The sequence below is a fragment of the Chiloscyllium punctatum genome, chromosome 44 (assembly GCF_047496795.1).
Source record: "Chiloscyllium punctatum isolate Juve2018m chromosome 44, sChiPun1.3, whole genome shotgun sequence".
In the NCBI taxonomy this organism is placed as follows: domain Eukaryota; kingdom Metazoa; phylum Chordata; class Chondrichthyes; order Orectolobiformes; family Hemiscylliidae; genus Chiloscyllium; species Chiloscyllium punctatum.
The window spans coordinates 7,518,457-7,544,122 of NC_092782.1; the positions used below are offsets into that span (position 1 = coordinate 7,518,457).

Consider the following 25,666-nt stretch of genomic DNA (forward strand, 5'->3'; position numbering starts at 1 on the left):
GGGGAAGATGTGTTTGGTGATAGTGTTCTGCTGGAGTTGTCTGAAATGGCAGAGAATGCTCCATTGAATGAAGAGGCTAGTGGGAACCTGATCATGCTGTTGTGAGTGATTGGAAGGGACAAGGGCGGATGCATGGGTGATAGGTTGGATGCGGTTGAGGGACCTGTCAAGCACAATGGGTGGGAAACCACAGCTATGGAAAATGCAAGCCATGAGCACAGCTCTGTTTTAGAGTGAGGCATCAAACAAACAGATGTGACGAGGATGAAGGAACTTGGAGAATATTGAGTTCAACACCTTCAAATTGTGAACCATTTCTTCCCTTTCTTTTAGATTGTTATCATGTCCTTTCATCCCTCCCCCATCCAAGTGTCTCCCCTTTCAAGTCTGATAGGAAACAGCATTGTTCTGCTCTTCTCACATTCCGATCACTTAATCTGAACTACGAACATCTTTTCTCTGCCAGCACCCTACACCCACCACTCCCATCACCAGCACCCCAAACTGTAGCATAAATGCTGTCCCCTCAATTGTTCACTTGACCTGTGAAAAAGAATCATTTAGTCTCAACGTTAGCTTGCTCTCTTTCTCTCCATAGATGCTGTCTGAGCTGCTGTGATCTCTAGCATTTGTTGTTTTCAGTATTTTCTTAACTTGCCTGACCACCTTCAATGACCACCTTCAATGATTGGTGCTGAAGATCTGGACAGTGGTGGGGGGTGGGAGGTGTCTCTCTGTTCCGCGATAGGTCAGTAAACACTAGCAATTCAGTCTGGTTCTGTAAGATTTCACACTTTATTCAATCTCAGCCAGGTACACATTATCCATTAACACAGGGATTAAACACTTCCGTGTTCCTCAGAGAAACTGCGCACATGGCTTCAGACAAAAACATTTTCATACTTTTTTGAGAGAGGTACAGGCCATAATCTCACAACACATTCAAACAATTACCAATCAATTTTAATGAAATGACTTTATTGACAGCAACTTAGCCCAATGATATTTCCTGGGAACCAATCTTTTTTTCCAATGTTCAAGTATCCTATCTCACGATCCTAGTCTCTGCACCTGCACTTGCAAGGTCAGTTAGGACATCTTATTTCAATGTTATTTCTAGTTATTTCGATGCTGTGAAGGAGGCATTGTCTGCTAATCATTGTTGAGAGACACTATGGTTAGTTCAGCTTTTAGCAGGGTTAAAAGCCATTTTGTGCAGCTTTGAGCAGAATTGTCAATTTCCAGCCTAGAAGCCATTTTATTGCTGCCTGTGTTAGTAATAGCATATATTAAATTGTAGTTCCTCACTACAACTTGTTACTTCAGCCTGTATTCAGATGTCAGATCCTCAGTGTACACACATCACCAAGTCTCTTTGTACCTACAAATACTTTACAATTATATCCTTTGTTTTACACTTGCCTATCCTCAATCTTCCCACCAAAATAAATAATTTAATGCTTAGCTGCATCAAATTTCATCTGTCACTTGTCTGACCATTCCACCAGCCAGTCCACATCTCTTGGAGCTTAACAGTATTCTCTTCTAAGTTTTGTGCCATTGAGTCACAGGGCTCTGCAGTATAGGAAAAGGTCCTCCCAATCAAAATGACCGTCTATTAGAATGCCATTTTCCAGCACATGGCCCATAGCCTTGTAAGATAGGGCTGCTGTCTCATTAGAAAGAGAGATGACTAGTCGAGAGTTCAACCTGAGGGTCACCACACCTCAGGCAATACCTCCAGGGCAATCTTAGCTAGTTCAAGAATCGATCCTGCATTGTTGGCATCACTCTGCATTGTAAACCAGGCATCTAGCCAACTAAGCTATTAGAACATTGTCACTGCAATTTTGATTTTGTTTGTTCATTCGTGCGATGAGGGTGCTGCTGTCTATGCCAGCATTTAACCAATCCCTAATTGTCCAGAGAGCTGTAAAGAGTCAACTACATTGCTGTGGGTCTAGAGTCGCATATAGGCCAGATCAGGTAAGGATGGCCGTCTGTTTCCCTAAATGGCATTAGTGAACCTGGTGGGGTTTTGTTCTCTGACAATCTTAATTCCAAATTTTTATTGAATTCAAATTCTGCCATCTTCCATGGCAGGATTTGAACCTGGGTTCCCAGAATGTGACCTAGATCTCTGGATTAACAGTCCTGTGATAATACCATTAGGCTGTCGCCTCCCCAGATTTTGGAATTGCACCCTGTACTCCAAATTCTTGGCCATTTGTATAGGGTTACATCTGCTTATTTTCAGTCTCTGCCCTCCCTGTACACTATTTCTTAAATTTCCAAGCTTTTTGTCATCTGCGATATTTGAAACAATGCCCTCTACAGCCAAGTCCATATATCAAAGAGACCAGGAGTTCCAATACTGACCCCTGTGGGACACCACTGTAGACTTCACCTGGCAATGGGGCAGTGTTTCGAAAGCTTGTATTTTCAAATAAACCTGTTGGACTATAAACTGCTGTTGTGTGATTTTTGACTTTGTCCACCCCAGTCCAACACTGGCACCTTGACAACATACTTCATTCCAGTCTGAAAAAAACAATTGTGTGTGATTGTATTTCTTAGAAAATGTCACATCCATGGCACTGCTGCCACTTTTAATTCCATCAACTTCAATTGTGCTAATAAGTCTACACTAAAAAGTGTAGCACGTTTTATTTATCTCTGTTTGTTTGTTCTCAATTCGATCAGTCCTACCATAGTTTTCATTTAAATTTCTAAAGTTGTAAAGTGAAATCATGATTGCAGCATCATCTGATCTACTTTCTATGTGTACTATGAAGCAATATATACATATAAAACACAGGAATAGTTACTGCTGATCCCAAAGCAAAAGATGTTCATTCATTTAATGTAAATAAATTGACTAGCAGAATGAAGTTGGCTGATTGGCAGTATTTAACCTTAGTTTATGTTATGAAGACTGAAATTCAAATATTTAGTCTAACATTAAAATATTCTCAGTTTTATTTGTCTTTATTTACAGTCAGTGGAAAGGAAACTATCCAACTATTTGAAAAGTTGCTCCATTAATCTCAACTTTATTTTTCACTATTTTGTTTGTGAGATGTAGTTGTGCCCATCCAGTATTTGAAGTAAGGAAAATCTCATCACCCTGAGCTGCAGTAGATCTGTGCATGTCAGCGGGAGAGCTCTCCAAAGAAGGACAGCATTCAATTTCTGCTACCAGGGTTGAAGCATAGCCTGTTAACTCCTTAACCTATTATGCTAGCCAAAAACACTCCATTTTTCAGTCACTGGATCCTCTCTCCACCTCCAAATTAGCTTCCATTGTTAGTCAGGTGCACTTTATATAGAGCATTCAATTTATTTGCTGAAAACATAACTTCCTAGATTTATAAACTCATATCCATCTTGCCATTAATATTCTCAATCTTTATGTACTATTCTGTAATACTTTGGAGCTTTGCAGCATGTTATACTTACAATTTCTTTTTTTCTGTGTTAAATATACTTCCTGTTTTACATTTATAAACAGCCTAGATGTTTGAAGAGTTACTTCAGTATATTATATTGGTTATACTGGTATTATTATACAACCAGTATTTTAAGCACTATTGACTGTTTGTTGTAGCTTTAATATTTAATCACCCTATCTCTGAAGTTTTTAATCATTCTGGAGGGGAAAGTATCTAATGTGTTCTAACAATATATAGTATGTTTTGTAAGCAGCATCAGATATTGAAATTTAAACTATTCTTTCAAGATTAGTATTTTGTATTTAAATAAGAACAAGCAACAGCCTGAAATTAAGTTTACTTGCTATTTTTAAAGTGCCTTTATATGGTGTTACAATAGTTGGCTTGTCCTGGCAGGCTTAACAATGATGGACAGTTTAATAAAATATGGCATTTAAGGCATGTATGATTGGTTGATAGGCACATCTGTGAAATTCATATTACAGAATTTTAAAAATTTCAAGTGTCCAGTTTATGTATCTTTGAAGACTAAAAATATATTTGTTGCTATTCCAAAAATTGTATGAAGATATTGAATAATTGAGAACATTTAAAAAAAAATTTGATTGCCTTCATCAGCTTCATAAATAGAAATTAGCTGATCTGTATCCTAGTTACTATAGAAATTGATATATTGTACCTTGATTCAAAATTAATCTTTTGTTGGAAATAGTCTTTACTTAGCATTTGTGTAGCATGAATATTACTTAATGCAGCAAGTGTGGTAAGATATGGCGAGATACCTCACACATTGCTCCACTAAACTCAATATGACTCTCACTTGTGCAAAAAAACCGTAAGATTCAGCCCAGAGTGCAACAATTAACATTTGAATTGGCAGGAGAATGTGGTTGAGAAACATATCTGCTATGATCAAATGTGGAGTAGACTTAATGGGTCAAATGGCTTAATTAAACTCATACCTTATGGTCTTATGAAGGATTCATATTCCACATTTGTAAAAGTTAATTTTCAGTGCTAGAGAGGTGTTTTTTAAAAATGCTTGCACTAGAATAGACCTATCTTAACTTAGTGAAAGTTTGCTGTTTTTTAACTTCTGGAAGTGTAATTCAGTCAATAACTGAGTTGCACATTCAATTGTTAGAAATCTTTTTGCTGAAACACTGGCCTGTTTACTACATATTTATGTCCTATTTATATTTTTCAAATTTTAAAACTTCAGCTTTATTTGACAGTTACATTTCATAATTTTAATATTTATAGTCCATGAAAAAGATTGTCAATAATCATTTAACTACTCTTGCACTCAGCCTCAAAGATTGAGTAACTCAACTTTATTTGTAGTTCTTATTTGTGTATTTGTCCTCCTTGAACTTTGTGGATCTTTATTAAGATAGTACTGGATAAATACTTAATCAGCACAAAGTTCTAGGACTATCTGCTGTTTGATTATGCTACATTGGTGGCTGCCAAATGTGTAACTATAGAATTAGTGAAAACAAAATATTTGGGCACACCAGTTTTAAAATTGTTTCAAGTCTTGACTAGATTACTATACATTATCTTTCAAAATCTATTGTTCTCAATTAGAGTGTACACAGTTAACATTTTAGTAAAAAGACCCCAGAAGTGTTGTGTATGGACTCCATGAGAAATTCTATACCCTAGCCTCTGATTTCATCCCTGTCTCTGGTGATTGTTTGTCTGAGGATAATGTACCATCATGCAGCTTTTTCATTCTTGACCTCCAAATGAGCTTTCCAACCTTGTATTTCAATGTCCTTGAAGACCGCATCTGTCTGTTATTTATATCAATCAATTTTATCCCTACTTATAACTGCCTTCATCTATGCATTTTATTACATCCAGACTTGAATGTTCCAATGCTTTCCCAGGTGGCAACCCACCTTCCATCCTCTATTAAGTTGAGCTCATCCAAAAATGTACTCTCCTAACTGGTAACCAAGTTCTGTACTCACTGACTTATATTGGCTCCCAGTACAGTGTAAACAGGATTTTAAAATTCTCCAAGCTGTTTTCTTAGTGGTTTCCTTTTTGTGATATTTGCAGACTTGCCTCAGGATCTTCTCTCAGTCATCCAGTTTGTACCTTTAATTAATTCTCTCTTCTTTTCCTCTCTAGGTATCCCAGATGATGAAATAGTTAATGTGACATTGCCGACTGGGGTGCCAGTTCTTCTGGAATTGGATGAAAACCTTCATCCAGTTAGACCACATAGATTTTTAGGCAATCAGGAGGCCATCCAGGCAGCTATCAAAAAGGTGGAGGATCAGGGCAAGGCAGCTGCTCCAGGAAAGAACATATCTGTTTCTGCCAATTAACTCTCAATTATTGACTTTGGAAGGGAGATGTAGTTAGTAACCATTTAAAAACTATTTGGAGGAGAAGTTTATTTTGTTTGGAACATTCTGCATAGATCTGTTGCAGTTGGTGAGCATGTCTTAGGTTTGGCACTGGTGAAATATGTTGAACTATTATTTGCTGCTTTGCACTGATGTCTTAATAAGGCTAATTTATTTAAAAAGCTAGAACTATATAGGTTTTCATATGCAGGAAGATAGTTTTGTTATTGTATCAAGGATTCTTTAAGTAAAATTTACAAGGCAGAATTAAGGATGTTAATCATATTTTATAATGTAAGTTGTGAGAGCCCAGCTATGTTAGTTCAGGTTTGCAGGAGGTACGCTTTTCAACAGATGATAGGTTTTGCGCTGCTTAGATTTGCATCACAGGGAAGCTCTAATTGCAGCTCATTAACTGTAAAAGGTCACTTGATTCCATTGGGCCTTGGAACTTATGAAGACATGCCCCTCTGCTTGACATGTCCCAAAAGTACAAAATCTGAGCCTTATCCATTATGCCAATCATTTTTCAAACAACCTTAGCAGATCATTTATTAGCAAGATAAATTGTATGTGCTAATTTCCCTGAACAGGAGTAGGGTAAATTGAACAGATTTTCTTGATCTAATAAGGTTCAAATAGTTGATTCAGAAAGAATGGAGAGAGGTAATAGGATAATAAGTAATCAGTAAAGATTTATGGGTCCTGTAGGAAGCCTAAAAGTGACAGAGCATTTTAAGATTTTCTTGAAGACATTACTGGCAAATAAGACATTACAGTATAAAAAAGTTTATATATTGCAATGTGCCACATTTAATTATTGAAGAAAATAGAGAAGTGTCAAGAGCCCTTGCCTCCTTTAGATCTTAATTGTGTATTAATTGCTATTTGAATCAAATTATCTGCAATCTAATTCCAACAACATCAATGGAAATTCATTGAAAAGGCAGTGACCATTATGCAATTTGAACATGGAGTGCTCAGTAGTTGGTGATGTAGAAATCTTGAGGAAATAATACCTTGAAGTATGGGAGAATGCTACTGTACTGTAGTCTGCAGTAGAAATAGCACCATAGCATTTTACATTTGAGTTTACAATATCAATTTGTTTTGATTTTATGAAGCTGTAGACATTTTTTGAGTTTAAAGTAACTTCTCAAATGGTTGAAAATAGAAAACTATCAATTTTCTTTATATTATTGTATTATAGTTAAATTAGTTGAAGATAAGTATTCATACCTCCTGTGTTTTCAGCATCCATGTTTCAGTTAAGTTTAGCTCATGAAGTGCTGAGCTGTATAGGTCAGGATAGCCTTTGGATTTGTTACTTCATTTATGTTGAGCTAACCCTTCTTGATAGAGGTAATTATGGAGGGCACACATACCTATGCCCCGATTGCCATTTAGCAACCCATGTTACATTGTCTTGTTTTTAACATGTACATTGTAAGAGTCGAAAAGTATGGCACTGAAAAAGCGCAGCAAGTCAGGCAGCATTTGAGGAGCAGTAGAGTTGACATTTTGGGCATAAGCCCTTCATCAGGAATGTCCATTGTAACACTTGTTAAGGCTGGTTTAAGATCATTGAGCACTTGGATGAAGAAATGGAGGGCCATTCATGCTTGCTGAACTATAACTGGCAAGTACTTAATATTTTTGAGACAGAATGATGTCTGCATTATACTTCTATGAAGGATGAAGAGCAACTCAACGGATAGCAGTGTATTAACAATGTACTTTATCTTTGTAATGTGGTATACTTCAAATTACAGATGGAAAAGGATGGAAGCCTGTATTTTACTGTCAATTGAATTATGTTACAGACATATAAGCTCCAAGGTGCCCTTTTCATTGCTGTTTCATTTACTGTATGAACTGTTCACATCATGTCTACTGAATAAAAGTAAAAGTAAAAATTGAACAATAAAAATTAATCAATCTGATGCATAACTGGATAAATAATCCAACGAATGAGAGTTAAAATCTAACAATGGCAGTTTGAATATTTAAAATGCAGTTAGTATAAGAATCAGATCAATATCAGTAAAAGTGACTTCAAGCTATTGGGTTGATATTAAAAATCCAATTGATTCAACAATGTCTTTAAGGGAAAGAATTCTGCCATTCTTCCTAATCAGGCCCATATGTAAATGCTTCTGAAGCGGCCTGGCAAGTGTAACAGTTGAATCTAACTACTGCAAAAAAAGTGGGAATAGAACCAGAAACTATACTGCATGGACTAAAGTGACTCAAGAAGATCCAATAAGGGTTAGACAATAAATGTCATCCTTGCCAGGATGTCCAGCTCCTGAGAAGAGTATAAACATGCAATTTTAACAATATAAGTATAACAACTGGCATCTTTTATAAAAATTGTATTTCAGTATTTTTAATTTGGTTGAGATATATATGATGGCTGTATTATCAAAACTATTCAGTTTACTTCAGGTCTACATTGCTGTTATCTTCAGTTTATTTTGTAAACACCATTTAGAACATTCAATCTGAACATAATATTTCAGTTATTGCTTTGTCATTTATTGTACAGTTAGTACAGTGTGCAAAAGTATTGAATATAGTTAGCCTACCTTTTGATGCTGCAGAATAGCATCAAAATAGTTATTAAAGTTTGGTATGTATAATAAAAATGTGTAATTGTATTTTTATAATATTGCATTCACCAGGTGCAATCTTTTGAATAATTTGTTACATCTTCATCAGTTAAATGCTCAAAGGAAGTAAATTTGAAATTTCTTCAGCCAAGCTCATTTTAAAAGTTAGAGGTTAACTGCTAAATTCAACCATCCTTTACTCTGAATGAGAAGCCTAATAGTTTAGACTGTAGCAAGTTGCTATAATATTTTGACCTATATCTTGTTCCTTTGAGCACACCGGAATTGCCAAATTTACCCTTTTTTCTGATTGTTAAAGACTGAGTTGAGGAGATTTTTTTTTCTCCTGATCATTAAATCTTTGCAGTCTTCTACCTCAAACATGAGTGGATGCTCAGTCATTGAGTATATTCAAGACTGGGATAGATACAGATTTGGGCTTCTGAGAAATCCAGGTTATGGGGCTAGGTGAAAAAGTAGAGTTAAAGTCAAAGATCAACAATGATTTTGAAAAACGCAAGTTAACTCTAGAGGATGTATAGTTTACTCCTTTTTCTAATTCTTAGGTCCTTATCTGGTCATTGCTTTAGCACAATATATTGAACATATTCTTATTCTTGAATACAGAATGTCTCTCCAATATGGACTTTTTAATCCAAAAAAAGCTATAATTTGGCAGGTCCTATTATTGTGCAATTTGACCACTCCACCGTAAATTTATAGAGAAGGTTTAGTGCCTCAAGCTATATAGATGCATGTATTGCTGAAAATGTGTTGCTGGAAAGGCGCAGCAGGTCAGGCAGCATCCAAGGAGCAGGAGAATCGACGTTTCGGGCATGAGCCCTTCTTCAGGAAGGATGCATGTATTGTCAATACCATTTTTTGTTCATTTAAAGCTGAATTACAGATTACATCACCAAAACCAATCATCTTTCTGCTATTGATTAGACATTGATCCAGATCATAATGTTATGCAGGTCTTTTATTATGAAAATGTTTTACATTGTTATAAACTCTACTATAGTAATACTGTCTTCATAATTTAATTGAAGAAGCAACTAAATGAATACTTTTTTGGTAACTTTGAACTAAACATGTTCTACCTGTTCTTTCTTCCTGGAGAGGAGACAGAATGATCTCCCTCAGTCTATTTCAACAGCACATCTCAAATCTGCTATTTTATCTGAGTAAGCACAAAAAGTCTGATTGTAAATTTTGAATAACAGATATCATGAACTCTTAAGGTTTATCTTTCACGTCTGGTATGGCTTTATAAGAGCATGAGTGGTTTGCTGTGACCAGTGCATTATTAAAACTTGGATTGGTTGTAAAGGAGTATATGTTTATCACTAACTTTTACCATTAACATTTTGCATGTTTATTAAATAGTTGTCATAATTAAGTGTGCAAATGTTGTCTTTGGATTGAGCCAGTTACCTTGTTTGTTTTCACTATTTGAAGCAGGTAATGAGAATTCTGGGTAGTATTGAACCTAATTGTAACCTACCAAATCTTAAGTGTTTAAATCAGAAATTAAAAAAAAACAATTTTAACAATGTTCTCCAGAGTTAGATGTTACTACCAACACGAGTACTTATTGTCAACACCTCTTTGCCGTAGGTCACTTCAGATTGTTGAAGTCCATGTGGTGAAGGTACTCCCATGGTGTTGTCGGAGAGAAGTTCCAGATCTTGACTCAGTGACAATGAAGTAATGGAGTTAATTGTCTAAATTGGCATGGTCTGCAGCTTGAAACAAGATGATGTCCTATCCTATATATTGCCTTATCCTTCCAGGTGGCAAAAGTGATGAGATTCAAGAAAATCTCAAAGCCTTGGCATGCTGTAGACAGTAAACAGTGTAGCCATATTGTGTTGGTGGTGAAAGTTGTGAATAAATATTGGCTGCCACTCAAGCAAGCTGGTTTATCCAGGATCGTGTTGAGCTTTGCCCATTGTTGTGGCTACACCCATTCAAACAAATGGAGAATGTTCCACCACACAGCTGTCTTGTACCTAGTCGGTAGTAGAGAGCCTTTGGGACATCAGAAATTGAGCCACTCATAACAGCTTACTTTGCCACTGGCCATCTCTAGTAACTACATCATTTTTGAGCTGTTGGTCAATGAACAAAAGTTCATTTGAGCTTTTGGTCAATGAACAGCCCTTCAGGAGATTTATGGGAAATTTTAGTTATGGTATTGCCTATGAGAATTAAGAGAATGTGGTTAGATACAATCTTGTGATAAGATGGTCATTGCCTGGCACTTGTGTGACAGAATTATTTTCCACTTGTCCACCCAAACCTGCCCCAGATTCTTCAGTTTTACGAGGGCTCCTTGGTATAACACTCAAAACAAATGCCTTAATGTTGAAAGTAGTCATGCTCACTTCACTGTCAATTAAGCAGAAACTGTTCCCAGTGGCAGTATAGTAACTAGAAGATATAGACTTAAAATAATTGTCTCTACTTCATTTGCCAGTGTGAGGAAGAAGAATTACCCAATGAGTTATGATCTGGAAGACACTAACTAAATATGTTGGAAGTGAATTCAACAAATACTTGGAAAGTATTCGCAAGTCTGTGGGGAAAGAGCAGGACAGTAGGGTTATTTGAGTGGCTTCCTCCTGTGCAGTACCTTTTTAAGACATGTTCCCTGATCCTTTGCACATATATTACATTTGAATAAGTCAAAACAAATTGCGATGATAAAAATATTACTGGCAAAAGTTAATGAAAACATTATGAAGAAATATTACATATAAAGGTTTAGTTATGTAATAAAAGTGAAGAAACACTGTTAATTTGCATGACAGCACAAAGGCTACATACCAACAAAACCACTGCCTGTAATCTCCCTCCCTGTGAGAGCTTTCTTATCCATAACTTGACAAGATTGGAATGCAGTCTAACATACTTGTTCCTGGTCATACCAGGCATACCTTTCTCTAAACTTGCTTTGGAACTTCAAAGTGGGCATCATCAAAGTTAATTCAACTGTTTAACTCTTTGGAAATGGACAAGTAGGAGACTTAAAGACAATCTGTTTCCACTCCAGCTTAATCAACATTCAGGTATGTTTCATGATAATTGTAAATGCCTGAGTACTGGTATTCTAGGAACTTAATCTACCAACACTGATATGTTTGAACCAGGACCAATCTTCATTCAGTGACAGTAATCACTTTAATTTTGCAATATATCTGATTAGCAAGTCCAGCACTTCAGGTCAACTATTGTTTGCTACAGCGAAGACCGTCTTGTCTACCTTTTCAATTCAATGGTAACTAATTAAACACACTCTGATCAGGATAACATAATTTAATTGTATACTTTAGTTTTAAAACTGACTGCCGATCATTGTGCAGATTTAATTACTGCATTAAAATGGATCTGTTGATTTTTGATTCACTTTATATTTCAGGTTTATAGCTTGGATGGATTGCTATTGTGAATACTCATGCATTTTCGCTACAATGGGAATTGTTCACAAGTCTGTACAAAATAAATCTGTACTTTGACACAATTGCAGGATAACTACATACTGAAACTCTGTATGAGTATTTAAAGATATAATTTCAAAGACTATTTAATTGGAACAACAATGTTAACTCAAGTCTAGGAAGTCAGTTTGTAAAATGATGTTGATGAGCTAGCTGTGAACTAATTGAATATTGCTCCACGTTTAATTAGTGTGTGATTAGTGGGATTAGGCAAATCTCTACACAGGGCAAGAAGAATACTACTACATGCAAAATCCTTTATAACTATAATAAAGCTAGAACTTTTCCTCTATTGTTTAATGTTATATTAATTAAACCCCCAAAACAATAGGACATTGTTTTTGGTCTTTTCAATAAGAAATGATGGCCTTCTCTCACAAGCATAAATGTTTGCCAGTAAGAGCTGAACCCTTAAAGAGAGGAAGGGACATGTACGACAATGCAAGTTACTATCCTTTAATGGAGGGGTATCTGTTTGCTAAAAAGAATCTCTTAAATCTTGTTGAAGACAAATACAGGCAATAACAACTGCACTTACTTTTTATTTCTCCAACCCTTGGTCAAGCCAGTTTGAAATGTTACTTGTCTCAGCAGAAGATCAACAGCAATCAATGTGGAGCTCTTGCTGCTATCTTTCATCTATTATTGGACGCCCATAATGATCATATTCAACTCTCTCCCACTCCAAAACCAAAAAGAATTGCAGATGCTGGAAATCAAAGTCAAAAGAGGAGAGAACAGTGGATAACAATCAGCCCAGGGGAATGAATGGCTACTAATGGCGACCATTAGTAGTAAACAATGGTTTGAGATGCCTCAAGCCCTAAAAAGCACAGTTGCCTGCCACTTCAAACACACCACCTTGTTCCCTGGCAAAAATCTTGCTCTCAGGCTTGCTACAGTTCTCCAGCAAAGCTCAGTGCAAGCTGGAAGAACAGCACCTCACTTTCTGCGTGGGAACTTCACAGCCTTCTGGACTCAATATCGAGTTCAACAAGTTTAGGTCTTGAGGCACCTTCTCACACGTGCTTACCCCCCCACACACACATACACCGTTGTTATCACATGGTCTGCTATTACACGCAACTCGTTAGCCACTAATAGTTTCTACTAGTAGCCATTCATTCTCCGAGGCTGATTGTTATCCACTCCTTTGTCAACTGTTCTTCTCCCTCTTTGGGCTCTATCTCCATCTATTGTTCACTCCTTAACCCTTACCTCCACCCTGTCTTCTACATAAAAATCAACTTTTTTGCTAGCTGCAATCAGTTCTGAAGAAAGGTCACTGGACCTGAAATATTAATTCTGATTTCTCTCTACAGCTGCTGCCAGACCTTCTGAGCTTTTCCAGCAATTTCTGTTTTTGTTTATATTTTGGTTCTGTCTTCACAAATAAGGGTACCAATAATGTTCCAAAAAAGTTGGAGAACATTGGACATAATGAGAGAGAGAAACTGAAGGGAATCAGTGTTGTTGTAGGGAAATGGTGTTTGTAAAATTGTTGGGGTTAAAGGTCAACAAATCCATAGAGCCTGATAATCTACATCTCAAACTACATAAAGAAGTGGCCCTTGAATTAGAGGATGCCATCTTTCAGAATTCTGTCGACTCTGAATTACTTCGTGTAATTTGGAAGGTAACTAATGTAACCCCACTATTGAAAAAAAGGAAGTAGAGAGTAAACAGGGAATTACTAATGAGTTAGCCTGACATTAGTGGAGGGGAAATGCTAATACCCATTATAAAAGATTTAAGAGCAGAGCGTTTGGAAAACTGAAAGAATTGGGCACGTTAGCATGGATTTAGATTAGATTAGATTACTTACAGTGTGGAAACAGGCCCTTCGGCCCAACAAGTCCACACCGACACGCCGAAGCGCAACCCACCCATTCCCCTACATTTACCCCTTTACCTAACACTACGGGCAATTTAGCAAGGCCAATTCACCTGACCTGCACATCTTTGGACTGTGGGAAGAAACCGGAGCACCCGGAGGAAACCCACGCAGACACGGGGAGAACACGCAAACTCCACACAGTCAGTCGCCTGAGTTGGGAATTGAACCCGGGTCCCTGGCGCTGTGAGGCAGCAGTGCTAACCACTGTGCCACCGTGCCGCCCAAAATACAAAAGGGAGATCATGCTTGACAAATCTATTGGAATTTTTCAAACGTGTAACTAATAGATTTGATAAGTGGAAACCAGTGAATGTTAAATTCTTGGACTTTTAGAAGATTTTTGAAAAGTTCCACATAAGAGATTTTCTTGTAAAAGTAAAGTTGCATGGGATGGAGGTAGTATACTGATGGTGAATTAGCTGATAAACAAAAATAAGGAATAAATGGTAACTTTGAGTGGCAGCCAGTGACTAGTGGGGCACCCCAGGGATCAGTGTTATTTATGACATATTAATGATTTAGATGATGATACTAAATGCAGTATTTCCAAGCTTGCAGACAAACACAAAGCTGGGTGGGAAGGCAATGTACCCTCTAAGCTTTGCAGTTGCTCCAATGTTCTTGATCACTGCCTCGCAGCCGAATTAGAAAGCCTTGGAGCCCTGTATAGCTGGTAAGAATTAGAGGAAACACTACTGGGATGATAAATTAATAGGGAAGATGTAGGGATTATTCAGTGTGATTTGGACAAATTGAAGGAGTGAACAAATGTATGACAGGTGAAGGATAATGTGGATAATTGTGAGACTACCATTTGGACAGCAAAAAGAGGAAGGCAGTTTATTATCTGAATGGTAATAGATTGAGACAAGGAGAGGTGCAACGAGACCTGGGTTGCATTGTACACAAGTCACTGAAAGTAAGCCCTGCAGATGTAACAGGCATTGAAGAAGGCAGATGGTGTGTTGGCCTCCGTACCAAGAGGATTATGAGTACAAGAGCAGGGATGTCTTGCTGTAATTGTATAGGGTGTTGGTGAGATCACACCTGGAATATTGCATGTAGTTTTGGTCTCCTTTTCTGAGGAAGGTTGTTATGGCTCAGGAAGGAATGTAACAAAGATTTACCAGACTAATTTCTGCGAGGGCAGAACTAACCTCATTTCAAAGAATGGGGGGAGATCTCATAGAGGCGTATAAAATTTTAACAGGAATAGACAGATAAACATGGGAAAGCTGTCCCCAAACAGAGGCAAGTCCAGAACTTGGGGTCACAGTCTCAGAATATGGGGAAGCTTATTGAGAACTGCGATGAGGAGAAATCTCTTCACTTAGAGAGTGGTGAGTGTGGAATTTTTCAGCCACAGAAAGCAGTTGAGGCCATACCAGTGAATGTTTTCAAGAAGGGAATGGATATAGTTCTTGAGGCTAATGGGATCAAAAGGTATGGGGCCAAAGTGGGACCAGGGGACTGAGTTGGATGATCAGCCGTGATCACATTGAATGACTAAGCAGGTTCAAAGGTCCACATGGTGTACTCATGTTCCTATTTTCTATGTTTTTCCCTGCTTTAGAAACCCCATTGCAATTGACTGTCCTTCATTCTAACGGACTTGGTGAAGTGATCAGCTTATAACGGACACAAACTTTTAAAGCTATTAAAGAAGCTCACAGCAGGGAAGGGAACCAGCCACATATCTCACCGAGACACCATGTAGCTAGTTAGTACTGTATACTGGACCCTTAATGAGGTAAATCTAGTATGTCACTCATTTATTTAATTGTTTCAAGAAAAAGACCCTTCACCACTTTCCCTGACAATCAGGATTCATCAGCATTGTTTACACAGCAAAATAAAATATTTTAGAGAAAATGTTTGAATTATTAACTGAGCTCCATAGCTCCAAGGTTAGGTCCTATTTTAATGACCCAGAAAGATTTGCTGGAATATCTTGTAGTTTATTTCCAATTTTACAAAAGTCATTTCTTTTCCATAATATAATTCTGTATTAGAGTGACAGTCATAGAGTTGTACAGCAGGGAAACATCCCTTCTGTCCAATTCATCCATGTTGACCATGTTTCTCAAACTAAACTACTCCCACTTGCCTGCATTGCCCCATATCCCTCTAAACCTTTACAAATCATGTACTTGTCCAAATATCTTTTAAATGTAACTGTGTCCACTATTTCCTCTGGCAGTCCATTCAACGTGCAACACACTCTGTGTGAAAACGTTGCCCCTCAATTCCCTTCTAAATCTTTCTCTTTTCATCTTAAAAATATGCCCCAGTCCTTTTAACAGTAAGCTTTCCTTGATATGTTTAAAACCAAATTGAAACAGTTTTGTGTTTCATAACTCTATAATTGAACTCTGACTGTCATCTGTTATTTGAGGTATGACCACAAACACAATTTTATTTGAATTTTATTCGTCTAATCACAGATTGTAATAGATTGGGAACTGGATGAAATGAATACTTCAGGTCAACAAGTTTAATAGTACCACCACTTTCTTGAGGGAAATTAGAGATTGGAAATAAATACTAGTGTAGCCAGAGACACCCATATTCTGTGAACAGATAAAATAGAATGAAGGTACTTGCAGTCACCTTTAAACTTTGTGATATAAGGTTAGATTAGTAGGATGTAGACAAGAAGTTATGGGAGGTCAGTAAAGGTATATAGGTGGCGAGGCTTTTGAACAATGGACAGTAAGGTTAAGGTGACAAGGTTGAGGAAGAAGGTTTCTAAAACAAAGGGCATAAATGGCTCAAGGATCGTTGTTTTACACAGTCAGAGAGAAAACATTAATCAGGTGGATGCAATGGCTAAAACACAACAAGCCAAAATGAGAAGATTAGATGATACATTGCAGTTGACTGGAGGGTGCTTATTGGTGCATAAATTTGGTGATGGTTGAAGACGAAGAGTGAAGTAAGGAAGTGTGTCTATGAAAAAGTGATTGACAACTTTTTTTTAAAAAAGCATTAGGTGGTGAGGAACCAACAGTCAGATCAAAATTGATGGAGGATTTAATACATGATTGGATAGAGCAGCAGGCTTCTGAGTGTTTCATTTAGATCGTAATTCAAGAGGCTAGCATGAAAAGTACTGGGAAAATCAAACTCAAAATTCAGAAGAGTGAGGATGAGGGCAATGTAGAGAATTTTAAAAAGATTGACACAGGAGTGCTTTATAATGGGCCTGAAACAGGGTTGAAAGCTTAACCAAATGGAGTAAAAACACTGAGTTTATTCATTATTATGTGTAATCTGACTGACCATTGCGATAAAATTGGATTGCTGTTAGTTTTGGATTTTCAGTTGAATTCAGTCAACAAATAAAGGGGAAGAGATTTTTCCCTCTGTCTTCCAAAACGCTATTACTTGCTTCTTCCCAAATATCTTGCACAATTTAGTTGTACATTGCTATATGTATTCATCCACCAGGTGGAGTACTAGCCAGCTTTTTTGAGATGAGGAACAGTCATGTTCACAGAGGAATGTTGATTATCCAAATATCGATTATCCGAATAAGATTGCAAGGTCCCGATGCTTGGCTAAACCATGTTACCTGAACATTCGATTAACTGAACATTCGATTATCTGGACAAAGTGCAACCTGCCCGTGTCGTTCGGATAATCAAGGTTCCTGTGTTGACAAATCAGTTGGCAAAATAAATTTTGCGTTGTTCAAGCACCTTGTTTTCTGTGTTGTTCCATTGAATGCACACAGTGTACTGGGTTAATGTTATGTTGACCAGGGATTTCTGCATTTGGACATGGACAGCTTCATTGAGAATAGGGGTACTGGTGGATTTTCCTTTACTTGTTATTAATTTATCCACTACAATTCACAACAGGGTAATGCAAACTTGCAGAGCAAAGGTCTGATTCCTTGGTTGTGGGATTGCTTAACCTTAGCAAACACATGCTGCTTTCACTGCTTAGCATGCACGTTCTAGCTTCAGTGGGCCAACACTTCATTTTTCAGCGTGCCTAGTGCTGCTCCTGGCATGCCATCCTACACTCACCATTGAACCAGGTTTGACCCCTTAGCTTGATTCTGGAGTGGAGCAGATCTGTTATGAGGAGAGATTGAGTAGACTGGGTGTATACTCATTAGAATTTAGAAGAATGCACAGGAATCTTATAGAAATACATAAAATTATGAAGGGACTAGATAAGATAGAAGCAGGAAGGTTGTTTCCACTGGCAGGTGAAACTAGAACTAGAGCGCTTAGCCTCAAAATAAGGGGGAGCAGATTTAGGGCTGAGTTGAGATAGAGTTGAGAATCTGTGGAATTCACTACCCATTGAAGCAGTTGAGGCTACCTTGTTGAGTATTTTTAAGGCAAAGATAGACAGGTTTTTGAACAGTAAAAGAATTAAGCGTTATGATGAGTGTGCAGGTAGGTGAAGCTGAGCCATGAATAGACCAGCCATGTTTCTATTGAATGGCAGAGCAGGCTCAATGGGCCAGATGACTTGGATCTGCTCCTATTTCTCATGTCCTTATGTTCTTATTCCAAGGCTTGGCCTGCTAGCCATACAGTTACTGATTGGTATTGCTTGCTGTTGCTGATGGCTAACAGCACCTCGTGGATAACCAGTTTGGAGCTTTTAGTCCTGTTTTGAATCTATCCTCTTGAGCACTTTGATAGTGGCACACAGCACAGTGAAGGCTGTGCTCAGCAGGAAATCAGGATTCATCTTTATATCAAGTGTGCAGTGGTCACTCCTCTATACTGTCATGGACAGATACAGTAAAAAGTTGATTGGTGAGACCAAGGTTTAATCGGTTTATTCCTCGTTGATTCTATCAACATCTGGAGCGAGCCAAAGTAATCTGGCAAAACGTCCCTCAGGACCCAGCTAGCTCTGTCCTACTACTATCACTGAATCACACTGTATGGACATTAGATTCCTCCACCCAGAGTACTTTCTGTATCCTTGCCATGCTGTGCTTCCTCGAAGTGGTTTTCAACACTGAGGGTGATAGACAGTAATCTGTAGATGGTTTCCTCACTTGTATTTGACCTGATACTTTGAGATTTCAAGGGGTCAGAGTCAATGTTGAAGAATTCCCAGGCAACTACAAACTGACTGGAATCCCTGTGCAACCATCTCTTCTGGGTCTGCCCTGATGGTGGCACATTAGCTGTGAATCATAATTCTCCGAGTGACTATTTTCAGGCTGTTGTTTTACGAGAAATAAACAAAAACAGAAAATTGCTGGAGAAACTCTCAGGTCTGGCAGCATATATGAAGAGAAAAACAGTGTTAGTGTTCTGAGTCCAGAAAGAGCTCTTCAGAACAGTTTTAAAGAACTGAAGTTCTGAAGAAGGATCACTAAAATTTGAAAAATTAACCGTGTGTCTGATCAGATGCTGCCAGATCTCCTGAGTTTCTCCAGCATTTTCTGTTTTTGCTTGTTTCAGATCTCCAACACTTGAGGGTTTTTTTTTATTTTTTATTATTATGTTGTTTGACTAGCTCCTGGGGCAGCTCTCCCACATTTGACCCAAGCCTCTAGATTGTAATTAGGAGGATTTTGCAGTGTCATCAGGGCTGGTGCTTAAATTGTGTGAGTTAATCCATCTTGTTATATTCCCTATGAACCTTCTGTAGCTGTTTGTTATAAGTAAGTGGTTTGCAAGACCATTTCGAAGAGCAAAGAATCTTCGAGGAGAAAGTGAGGACTGCTGTTGCTGGAGATCAGAGCTGAAAAATGTGTTGCTGGAAAAGCGCAGCAGGTCAGGCAGCATCCAAGGAACAGGAGAATCGACGTTTCGGGCATAAGCCTTCCTGAAGAAGGGCTTATGCCCGAAACGTCGATTCTCCTGTTCCTTGGATGCTGCCTGACCTGCTGCGCTTTTCCAGCAACACATTTTCATTTCGAAGAGCAGTTAATACTAAATCATATTCAAAGATTTCCAAAGTCTGCAGGTTGGATGGATTGTCCATAATGTTCAAGGATGTGCCAACTAAGTGGATTGGCCATTGGAAATTCAGGGTTACAGGGATAGGATCGAGGGGTGGATCCTGGTGGGGTGCTCTTTGGAGAATCAGTGTGGACTAAGTGGGCCAAACGGTCTGCTTCCACATTGTAGGGATACTGTGACCTTTGATATTGTTCTAAGTCTGCAATTAAAAGTTGATCTGACCAGGTAAAGCTGGTAGCTTCCCTGCCCTAATATGAACCCTACAGATTTCTCTGACAATCAAGGATAGTTTCCTGGTCATGTTAATGAGACTAGTTTTCCATTCCAAATTCACTTGAAGGTTTGTATTTCTGTTAACCAATGACTTGAAAACACTGCCAAATTTGCCTGTACCCTCTGTATCTGCGATTCTTTTGGCAAATACCTCATTCCAAGAATATTAAATGCTGATTATTTGGATAATACTCTTACGGTCTTTCTATTAATGCCAGTAAATGCAAGTAGCAACTGTAAACAACTATTCAAACCACATATTTTGGACAATGATGCTCTAGATCGCATAACCAGATAAAGCTCAGGAACATTCCTTGTGACTCAGATGTGAAGTGATTAGCCAGATATGGGTGCTGACTAACAGGTCCACAAGTATTGACTTGAGCAGCCATTTCACATATGCAACCCCAGCATTCTCTAAGTGTCACTATCTGAATGATCATTGGCTGATGCTCTGTGTGCATCCAAAACAAAATAACAAGCAAAAATGTGAAAATTGATCAGGAGACTTACTAGTGTTGGAAAGAGAAAAGGCCGATTTGACTTTTAAAAGTTTAGATTACTTACAGTGTGGAAACAGGCCCTTCGGCCCAACAAGTCCACACCGACCCGCCACCCACCCATTCCCCAACATTTACCCCTTTACCTAACACTATGGGCAATTTAGCATAACCAATTCACCTAACCTGCACATCTTTGGACTGTGGGAGGAAACCGGAGCACCCAGAGGAAACCCACGCAGACACGGGGAGAATGTGCAAACTCCACACAGTCAGTCGCCTGAGTCGGGAATTGAACCCAGGTCTCTGGCGCTGTGAGGCAGCAGTGCTAACCACTGTGCCACCGGAATGATTCAGTCTGCTAGATTTTCTCAAGTCAAATTATACTGTCAAGATTGTTAGTTTTCTTCTCAGAATTGGCTATTCAAAGAGAGTTACTGAGGAATCATCTCATATCTGTGCCCCCTCTGGGTTTTCTGCGTAAATTAGCATGTAGGGCTCTTGGCTGCTAAAGGTATGCATTACCAAATCATTGCTGATCAGGCGAGATGAAGACTCAAAAAGTGTGGTGCTGGAAAAGCACAACAGGTCAGGCAGCATCCAAGGAGCAGGAGAATTGACGTTTCGGGCATAAGCCCTTCATCAGGACATTCCCGAAACATTGATTCTCCTGCCCCTTGGATGCTGCCTGACCTGTGGCGCCTTTCCAATGCCTTTGAGGGGCCCTATTCTCTTCCTAGTTACCCTTTTGTCCTTAATGTATTTAAACCATAAGATATAGGAGTGGAAGTAAGGCCATTTGGCCCATCGAGTCCACTCCGCAAGTACTCTTTGGATTCTCCTTAATTCTATTTGCCAAAGCTATCTCATGTCCCCTTTTTGCCCTCATGATTTCCCTCTTAAGTATACTCCTATTTCCTTTATACCCTTCTAAGGATTCACTCGAACTATCCTGTCCTTCCCTTACATATGCTTCCTTCCTTTTCTTAACCAAACCCTCAATTTATTTAGTCATCCAGCATTCCCTATACCTACCAGCCTTTCCTTTCACCCTGACAGGAATATACTTTCTCTGGATTCTCATTATCTCATTTCTGAAGGCTTCCCATTTCCAACTGTCCCTTTACCTGTGAACATCTGCCCCCAGTCAACTTTCGAATGTTCTTGCCTAATACCGTCAAAATTGGCCTTTCTCCATTTTAGAACTTCAACTTTTAGATCTGATCTATTCTTTTCCATCATTATTTTAAATCTAATAGAATTATGGTCACTGGCCCCAAAGTGCTCCCCCACTGACATCTCAGTCACCTGCCCTGCCTTATTTCCCAAGTGTAGGTCAAGTTTTGCACCTTCTCTAGTAAGTACATCCACATACTGAATCAATAAAAATTGTCTTGTACGCACGTAACAAATTCCTCTCCATCTAAACCCTTAACACTACGGCAGTCCCAGTCTATGTTTGGAAAGTTAAAATCCCCTACCATAACCACCCTAATATTCTTACAGATAACTGAGATCTCCTTACAAATTTGTTTCTCAATTTCCATCTGACTATTAGGGGATCTATAATACAATCCCAAAAAGGTGATCATCCCTTTCTTATTTCTCAGTTCAACCCAAATAACTTCCCTGGATGTATTTCCGGGAATATCCTCCCTCAGTGCAGCTGTAATGCTATCCCTTATTAAAAATGCCACTCCCCCTCCTCTCTTGCCTCCCTTTCTATCCTTCCTGTAGCATTTGTATCCTGGAACATTAAGCTGCCAATCCTGCCCATCCCTGAGCCATGTTTCTGTAATTGCTATGATATCCCTGTCCAATGTTCCTAACCATGCCCTGAGTTCATCTGCCTTCCTTGTTAGGCCCCTTGCATTGAAACAAATGCAGTTTAATTTATTACTTCTACCTTGTCCCTGACTGTTTGACTTGCTTTTGTTCTCAACTGTACCAGTCTCCAATTGATCTCTTTCCTCACTATCTCTCTGGGTCCCACCCCCCCCACCTTACTAGTTGAAATCCTCCCCAGCAGTTCTAGCAAATTTCCCTGCCAGTATATTAGTCCCCTTCCAATTTAGATGCAATCCATTCTTGTAGAGGTCACTTCTACCCCAAAGAGATTCTAATGATCCAAAAATGTGAATCCTTCTCCCATACACCAGCTCCTCAGCCATACATTCATCTGCTCTATCCTCCTATTCCTGCCCTCACTAGCTCATACCACCAGGAGTAACCCAGATATTACTACTCTCGAGGACCTCCTTTTTAAGTTTCTGCCTAACTCTCTGTAATCTCCCTTCAGAATCTCAACCTTTTCCCTTCCTATGTCGTTGGTTCCAATGTGGACAATGACCTCTTGCTGGCCCCTCTCCCCCATGAGAACATTCTGCACCCTCTCTGAGACATCCTTGATCCTGGCACCAGGGAAGCAACACACCATTCTGCTTTTTCGCTGCTGGTCACAGAAAGGTCTGTTTGTACCTCGGACTAGAGAATCCCCTAGCACAATTGAACCCCGACGTACCCCTCGTTGCATTAGAGCCAATCCCAATGCCAGAAACTTAGCTGTTCGGGATATGTTCCCCTGAGAATCCATCACACCCTACATTTTCCAAAACAGCGTACTTGTTTGAAATGGGTATATCCACAATAGACACCTGCACTAAATGCTTACCTCTTTTACCTTTCCTGGAGTTAATCCATCTATGTGACTATATCTGAGACTTTCCCCCTTTCCTATAACTGCCATCCATCACATGGGCAGCACAGTGGCACAGTGGTTAGCACTGCTGCCTCACGTCACCAGAGACCCGGGTTCAATTCCAGCCTCAGGCGACTGATTGTGTAGAGTTTGCACGTTCTCCCCGTGTCTGTGTGGGTTTCCTCCCACAGTCCAAAGATGTGCAGGTCTGGTGAATTGGCCATGCTAAATTGCCCGTGGTGTTAGGTTAGGGGTATAGGTGGGTTGCGCTTCGGCGGGGCAGTGTGGACTTGTTGGGCCGAAGTGCCTGTTTCCACACTGTAGGTAATTTAAACATACTGTTGCTATTGCAAATTTCTCATTGCTTCTAACTGTGTTATGCTGACCGGCCTGCAATTTCCAGGTTTATTCCTCCCATCCTTTTGAATAATAATAGTACACTAGCTGTCTTCCTGCAGCTGGAGCTGATTTCAAAATAAGTGAGAGAGTCCCTGTAACCTCCTCCCTTGCCTCCCACAGCAGCCTGTGATGCCCCTCATTTGGTCCTGGGGATTTATATAGTCATAGATTCATACAGCATGGAAACAGGCGCTTCGGCCCAACTCCTCCATGCTGACTAGGTTTCCCAAGCTGAACTAGTCCCATTTCTCTGCATTTTATCCCTCTAGATCGTTCCTATCCATGTAGCTGTCCAAAGTTGCCCCTCAAGTCACTTCTAAGTATTTAACATCTCACCTTAAACCTATGCCACTAGTTTCAGACTCCCCTACCCTGCGGAAAATACCTTGGCTGTTATCTAATTTGAAGTCTGCTAAAACCATTAATACCACTTCCCTCTCAATGCTAATTTGCTCATATTTATTACAGTTCCTTTAGATCGATAGCATCCTTCTCTACAGTGAGTATCAATGCCAAGTACTCGATTAAAACCACAGCTCTGTCTTCAGGCTCGACACACAGATTGCCACTTTGGTCCTGAATGGGCCCTATTCATTCCCTGGTTATTGTCTTGTCCTAAATATACTTAGAAAACGCTGTTTTGTGAACTGTTATGAGCTATTCCTCAGTTGACTGATTTAATGCTGTTCTTTGGCTGTAATTGGTTTCAATTGACTCCTGGTTATAAGAATTACATACAAAAGACAGATCTGAAACTAATGCTGATGAATTAATGTCAATAAGGCTGTCTGAAGTTCTCTATGCTGTGTTGACCATCTCAAAAGTGGATAATTTGGCAGGAGCCCATCATTCTGTTCTGGCTCCTATGTAGTTTTATGAGTGGGCTCTCTGAGCAATTTAAAAGATCAGAGATACAGGAGCACAAAGTGTTTCTCAGAACAACTCACTCGCACTTAAAATTCCACAATCTTTATTGATACGTTTGATTTCATCCTGCTCAGATTCCACTTCTATCTGGGCATCAGAAATCCTGTGTGAATTCTGTGCCATAAAGAGTGATGTAAATGGTGCTATGATAAATTGTATGAATCAGCACTCCCACTTCCTTGCAGATTGCAGTCTACAAGTTTCCAGTTTTGACTTTAGTAGATGCCAGCTCTTGCAGGCAGTGAATCCCAGCTCCTGACCTCTAAACCTTCACCCCACCACCAACTCCCCACTTTAATTTGCAAAGTTCTGTGCTCACAGTGCTAATTCAGAAACTTTACTCCTGTATACACTGCAGTTCAGGAAATTCATAGAATCTGTACAGTGTGGAAACAGGCCATTCGACCCTTCGGGTCCACACTGATACTCTGAAAAGTATCCCACCAAGACCCACACCCCTATCCCTATCCCTGTAACTCCACATCTCCCATAGACAGTTGCCCTAGGGTGGAATCAAACTCCAGTCCTTGGCACTGTGAGGCAGCAATGCTAACCATTGAGCCACCGTGCCTCCCCTCAGAAATTTCTCAGAACTACTTCACAAGAAGTGCAGCTGAAGCTTCTGATCATGAAATAGGGCTATTTTACAAACTCATTCAGTGGGAAAGGTACAGGCTCAGGTCAAATGCCATTCTTACATACCACCAACCATTACTCAGCAGAAACCTGCAATGGTGGACTATTACCAGCTCCATGCAATGTCATAAATATGGATATGTACTAAGTCTGTAAACCTTTTACGTGGCTGTTTCCCAGTAAATTGACCAATTGTGGTATTTATCCATATGGCGGTGCCTCACTTTCCCATTTGTGATCTGTGTGATGGCATGAGAACTATTTAGCTCTTTACTCGCAGCACCAAATTAAGAAAATATCCCATGGATTATTTTGGGAGAAGGTGAAGTCGGCTCCCACTGATGGGAAAAGCATGAAAATTCTGCCCTTTGCCTCGGGCCATGTGCATTAGAGAGTAATCACTTACTGCATTTTGTACTTAAATAGGGGAAACAGCATGGGAAATAACACTTATAATAATA

The 25,666-nt window shown here is 39.1% G+C and overlaps 1 protein-coding gene and 1 long non-coding RNA gene across 4 annotated transcripts in view; both read left to right on the top strand.

Moving 5' to 3' along the window:
* bpgm (2,3-bisphosphoglycerate mutase) overlaps positions 1 to 9,759 on the top strand; it is a 36,331-nt gene extending 26,572 nt beyond the window's left edge. For all 3 annotated transcript variants that reach the window (XM_072562162.1, XM_072562163.1, XM_072562161.1), the window contains exon 3: positions 5,595 to 9,759. In XM_072562162.1, coding sequence (XP_072418263.1) covers positions 5,595 to 5,794 — 200 coding nt within the window. In that variant the 3' untranslated portion in view covers positions 5,795 to 9,759. The remainder of the gene's footprint in view (positions 1 to 5,594) is intronic.
* Positions 9,760 to 11,414: 1,655 nt separating this feature from the next.
* Positions 11,415 to 25,666, top strand: part of LOC140466626 (uncharacterized) — a 39,092-nt gene continuing 24,840 nt past the window's right edge. The window contains exon 1 of the long non-coding RNA XR_011955235.1: positions 11,415 to 11,501. This is a non-coding gene — a long non-coding RNA (uncharacterized lncRNA). The remainder of the gene's footprint in view (positions 11,502 to 25,666) is intronic.